The 6,000-nt window shown below is 34.3% G+C and overlaps 1 protein-coding gene across 4 annotated transcripts; it reads right to left on the bottom strand.

The window, feature by feature from the left end:
• Positions 1-449: 449 nt before the first annotated feature.
• LOC136064034 (protein TWIN LOV 1-like) lies at positions 450-4,760 on the bottom strand. Of its 4 annotated transcripts, XM_065765183.1 has the most exons (8): positions 4,466-4,758; positions 3,555-4,314; positions 2,742-2,949; positions 2,560-2,624; positions 2,338-2,417; positions 2,174-2,229; positions 2,026-2,089; positions 450-793 (listed from the first exon to the last, which is right to left on the bottom strand). In XM_065765183.1, the coding sequence occupies exons 2-8, from the start codon at positions 4,150-4,152 to the stop codon at positions 641-643; spliced, it is 1,224 nt and encodes a 407-aa protein (XP_065621255.1). In that variant the 5' UTR covers positions 4,153-4,314; positions 4,466-4,758; the 3' UTR covers positions 450-640. The 4 variants fall into 4 exon arrangements, with proteins under 4 accessions (XP_065621255.1, XP_065621256.1, XP_065621254.1 ...); XM_065765184.1 differs by having other exon boundaries at positions 2,742-2,823; positions 3,555-4,759; XM_065765182.1 differs by having other exon boundaries at positions 3,555-4,758.
• Between the last annotated feature and the right edge of the window lie 1,240 nt (positions 4,761-6,000).

The raw sequence follows: 6,000 nt of genomic DNA, 5'->3' as shown, positions 1-6,000 counted from the left end.
TAAAAATAACTGAATTTTACAGTATAGACGAAAGATGTACCACCACAGTCACAGTTTCAAGCTGTAATTTAGGTTGATATAGCCGTTTCTTCTTATTACAAAGTTCCTATTTTCTTCCCATATTAAAAAAAATAAAAATAAAAATAAAAAATAAAAAATAACCTGATTTCACCTCCACGTTTTAAGCCACCTATCCAAAATTCACACTGATTCTATATCAAATATCATTGCCACCTTTACGAGAACCAAAGGCCATGCACTAGCTCTATTATCGTATCTATGTAACACATTAGCCTGGCTAGGTAATACTGAGAGATATGTCACGCAACAAATATTAGTTCAATTTGGGGTCCACATAAAAATTTGACCCTGATAGCAAATTATGTGCTTTTCATTTTAAAAATTTTAACCATAACGATGGTTCAATATGTTAATCACACAGCAGCAAATTAATCCGAAATCAGATATGTTTGATCATCAATTCTAGTCAGTCCCAATTTAACTGAAACATGCAAATGCGTAGTTTCAACCTTATATTGAAACATTTTATATATAAACAATATGAATCTAAGGTTCTACTAGCGTGACAAATAGTATTTAAAACACAAGCAATCAACAGATAAAGAATGCAGAGGTTGTTCTATGATCTAGAAGGGCCAGCACCCATAGATAAGCTCCTTACTGCAACCTTAACTGCGCCAACGACACTACGATGCCTCATCTCAGGGCAAAGACCATTTCTATCTTGGTTCTTGCAGCCTTCTTCAATCTGAACACCCACAAAGTATGCTACCTGAACAAGCATAAACACAGTAAGCTAAGACAAGAACTGCATTAGGCAAGCACAAGAAGGAGATGCCAGAATTGCAAGTGGTTTAGTGTAAAATCAGCTGTAGCAGTCTAATGTTTGACCTGATTACATGGGTTTTTCGGGACTTAAGTCCATGATCGTTCAACAAAAGCAACTAGCAGTGAAACAACTTGGAATGTACCAAAAGTCCGCAAAAGCTAAATAGTTTGTTCTTCATAAGTTGATAATTGAAGGCAATTGAAAAGTGTCTAGCTACTGTAACTTTTCAGTGACCAATACATTTCACTTTAATTGTTATAGCCAGAGTAAGGCAATAGATTTGCATTTGAAACCTACACCAAAAACATCTTAAATCTGCACTTGACTTGGACACATGCATCTATAAGGAGACAAAATTTGTTGGCACGAGGGCAAGTAACAAGGAATTAAAGAATGTTAGGGAGAAAATTTAAGCTGGTAAAACATAATTTATTCATCAGCACTGCATAACTTAAGTCATTTCATTTTCCAAATCATCTTAAATGTAACCACTTTCATCATATCAAAATTAGTAAGAACACCATAATTTTACGGACGTTGATGGAATTTCATCGTTTGGGTTAGTTGCTTTCCCTTTAGCTAACCATAAACAATCACAATTATATGTAAAACCCATAGAAAATTATTCTTCTAGTCTACTAGGGTCAAATGTCTAGCAACAGTAGTTCATCTCTGAATAAGCGCCTTTAACAGCTAGGAATCCATATATTATGAAACATGCAGTCCAAAATTAGCATATTATTCAAAATATGAAAGTTGCAGAACTCAATGAAAAAATTAGGGGATTCGGTCTTGTTCAAAACTAGAAACCACAAAAGGCTTCTTGCAGGTCACACTATATCTGAGAAATTTAGAATATCATGATATACAAAGAAGTTTCCCTCAGAAACCAGCTTCACCAAACTGAGTGTATAATGTCAACCAGTTTCCAAAACTAACAAGAACCTACATAAACAGTCCATATAATAAGTAAAATCACGCCAACTTTCAAGCATAATAAGAATTCAAGTTCACACATGGGCAAAATATTAATCTCCTCACTGTTCAGACACTGTAACAAAAAGAAAAGACTACGACTGAATGAAATGCATCATCTATCCCAATAATCTTTAATCAATCCAAAAGCAAATCAAGTTGAAAAGTACCAGGTGTAAAAACTTGGTATATAACAATACCTTTCCAGAAGCATTACGAACAGGCGATATATGGAGATAATTCCAAAACGAACTCTTGTCTTTCCTGAGAATTAAATAGCCATTTATTTTGAAAACTTATGACAAGTTAAATCCTTGAAACACATTGCTAGCATAGTTAAGTTTCAACCTGTAATTTAAGATACGTACTGTGCATGCCTGCTCAGTTTTTATGCTTTCCTTTATCTGGGAAACAATAAGCAACATATTTAACAAGGTGTATGCTATCCATAACCTTAGTCACTAAATCACATAGAAATTCAAAAAATTATAGAAATGAATAAATGAAGGTACTTGATATAAAGTTGAGAAATCCGTATCCGCGCCACTTAAAAATCTACAATTGTGCCCCAATACTTCATCTCTAGCATAACCTACAAAAGTAAGAAACTGATATAGATAACTGCATATAGAGAGGACTGTTTAATATTTATATAAACCGCATGGTCTAGAAGAAATTTATTGTAATGAATTCACCACATGGATACCATTGTATATTTGGTAAAGCTCTGATACCTGTCATTCTTAAGAAAGCATCACTTGCGTAAACTATAGGCATGTCAGGTAGGTGTGGGTCAGTTCTGCAATGGCAACACATAAATTGCGTTCACACGAAACACAAAGTAAAGACATCAGAAATCTTCATAATGCATGAAATCCACTGTAAAACAAAAAAATAAGAATCTGCAACAACTCACAATACAAAGCTTTGTTTGATTCTACCAAGAGAGATATTTAAGGATGAACTAAGAATGCCTGCCCGAGGTAAGCTGTGTCTCTCTGCACAAACAAATCTGCGTGTTAACTCGCTATGGCGGGTTAGCACAGAGAATATTTTGTTAATGGCAACTTCAGCCTTTTGCTTCTCTAGATTACTAGCCTCACATGTTTCTTCAATACCTAATCCTGTATGCCGCAGATAAATCAGAACACAACCAAAACATAGAAAGAAAACAAAAAGGATATCTAAAGAAGTACACCTAGTAGGCTAGTACACTTTAAAAAAAGAAATCTAAGAATGATCACTGAAATTGAATGTAAAATGTGTAAATTCATTTCAGATTAAAAGTCGGTCAATACAAAACAACAATCAAAACCAAATATTACACTCTATATATGCAAGTAAACAGTCAAGATTATTAGCAAAATCATAATGCTTGAGAGAGACAGAGAGAGAGAGCTCAGAACACATTCAAAAATTAAGCACCACGATAAGACATCAAGTATTAAGAACTCAAATAACCAAGTGCATGCTATTAGGAAATAAAGAAACTATATGAAAAAACACAATACGGAGTACAAGATAAATTACACAAACAACACGACCTTCCATCCAAAATAAGCTGCAAGAATTAAGTATGAATGCACCATCACAAGCAATACAAATGCAATTCGATCATACAAGAGCTAAACATGAACACAATATCACAAGAAGTATAATATAATTTCATCATACAGTGTACAACAACTAAGTACAAATCATATTAATTCAGAAATTAAAAAACACAAACCTCTACTACTATCATCCAACACCGACTCCAAAGCCAAAACACGACTCAATTCCACTGGAGTATCCGAGCACAGTTCCCTCCTACATGATCCAAACATGATATTAGTATTACCACACACCCTATCCCCCTCCTCACACAAATTCGCCCCATTCCTCACAACCCCACTTGCCGACCACCTCGGCCGCCGCGGAGGCAAAATGGGCAGCTGAACTCCCACAAAATGGACGACCCTCCCATCCTCTTCACTAAAAACCGGGCTCAAATGAAACAACATCCAAAAGGGTGTCCCATCCTTGCGATAATTCAACAAATTAATCTGCATAGACCGCTCTTCACGAATGGCCTCGCGTATTTCCATAACCGACTTTCGGTCAGTTTTCGGGCCTTGAAAAACCCTGCCGTTCTTTCCAACCACCTCATCTTTCGAATACCCGAACACCTTCAAGAACCCTTCGCTCGCAAACACAATAGGGTGGCCAGAGATGGACGGGTCAGTGATTGTGAAGCTGTAAGGCAAATCGTCGAGCGCTTGGCGTGCACAAAACGAGTAGCGACTATCGAACGAGTTTTCTATATTGAAATTCAACTGTGATTCCATCCTCTTCCTTCCTCTTCTTCCTCTTCTTCTTCTACTACTACTACAACTGCGAATTCTTCGATTCTCCTTGGTCGGTCCAATCCCATGTGGCACTCTCAACCTCGTTTGCTTTCAAGAAAGCAAAAAAAATACAAAACCCAACAGGACCCAGAAACGAAGCACCTAGAATTCAACAAACCCATCTCAGAAATGATATAAAAAACACAGAAATGTCACCTTAAAAGCCATAATCAAAGCGGAAAAAGCTACATCGCGTGGAGGAGCAGAGTTAGAGTGAGACTAAAATATTACTGTAATGAATTATTATGGAAACCTGGCTGTGAGATTAGAGACGAGAAATGCAAAATATCTTGATCAAAACTTGTGGTACAGAATGTGGGAACGATGGTTGATAGATGCCCATCAATCGCCTTTGGTTCATGAATGGAAAGAAAGAGAGATTTTGATCTCAACACTCAACAGCGAAGCAAAACAACACCACCAAAGCAGTACAACAACAAAAGCAACACCACCACCAAAGTATGCAGAGTCACACAAAATTTTACTAGATTTTTGTTTCCACTTATTTTCTCTTAATTTTGTCTTGTTTTGTCTGTCTGGTCGACTGGAATTGGGAACCCCTTTCATTTTTGTTTTACTGAGTTGTTGGTTTTTTTTCTTTTTTTCTTTTTTTTCAGTTAAAATCGAAATGGATAAAGCTCAAATATTTTTTTTGTAATAAAATAGGTGTCAATTTACAATTTTAGTTTGTTTGGGTGTAAAAAAAAAAATTATCATGGATTAGATCGCTTATGTTCGGTGAATGTTGTTATTCCTTTACAACTCATTACGTGTCAATCAAACACGGCTATTTATATGTATTTTAATTTGTTTGAAGAAAAATTTTATTGTGATTAAATTACCGTGTTTAAATTTGGAGAATTGTTATTTTTATCATTTTAGTTTTAAAATTTTGACAATAACCCTTCTATTATTATTTATATAAAATTATTATTCTTCATATATGTGGTACTTGGGCTTATTGAGGATTTTTTTTAATGAAAAAAATCATCAATTTAAATTGTTGTCTATTTCTTTCTTGTATAAGGAAAGGCACAAGACTTTCGGTTTTGGGTTAGCTGCGTAGGGCGTGTAAAGATGAGTTAAGTAGATAACACTAAAACAGAACTGTTATGGATAATGTGAGTAATTACCATCTAGAGTAAGGAGAGTCAAAGCCAAAAGAGGATAAAATATAAGGATAAGACAAAATACTTGTTAATATGATAGGTTGTTAATGATAAATAAAAAGATAATGTCGATAATTAATCTATATAAAATTTAGTAAAAATTTGTTGATAGAACTGGTGTGAAAAATTTTACCGAGTTATATATATATATATATATATAGCCCCAAGATGTCACGTTGATGGTCACTTTACTCATTTATTTTTAGAAGGTAATGGTCATAGATGAATCAATCTTTATGCATTTACTTGTTTTTAAACTTTTTATCATTTTCGGATCTTGATCCTAGGTATAATTTAATCTTTCAATAAATTTAATTAGGTGACGTGTTAATAATGATAAAATATTGATAATATGATAGAAAATTATATGCATGCCATGTGATCATATCATAAGAGTTAACGTTTTAGTGGAAATTATACTATAATCTCTGGGTAATAACTTTTTTTTTTTTGCAATTAATATCTTGCTAACAATGCCCTTCTATTTTTACTTTTTACAATTAACACACTTTATTACGAAGTCCAATTGTTTTCATTCATTGGATAGACTTTGAAAACGCCAAAGATGGTCACCTTCAGTCTGGCTTTGTAATAGAATGAGTCACACTCAATCTTTGTA

This window comes from Quercus suber, unplaced genomic scaffold, assembly GCF_002906115.3.
Source record: "Quercus suber isolate HL8 unplaced genomic scaffold, Cork oak 2.0 scaffold_613, whole genome shotgun sequence".
NCBI lineage: Eukaryota > Viridiplantae > Streptophyta > Magnoliopsida > Fagales > Fagaceae > Quercus > Quercus suber.
The sequence above is the reverse complement of the archived record's forward strand: the minus strand, read 5'-3'. Positions and strand labels throughout refer to the sequence as shown.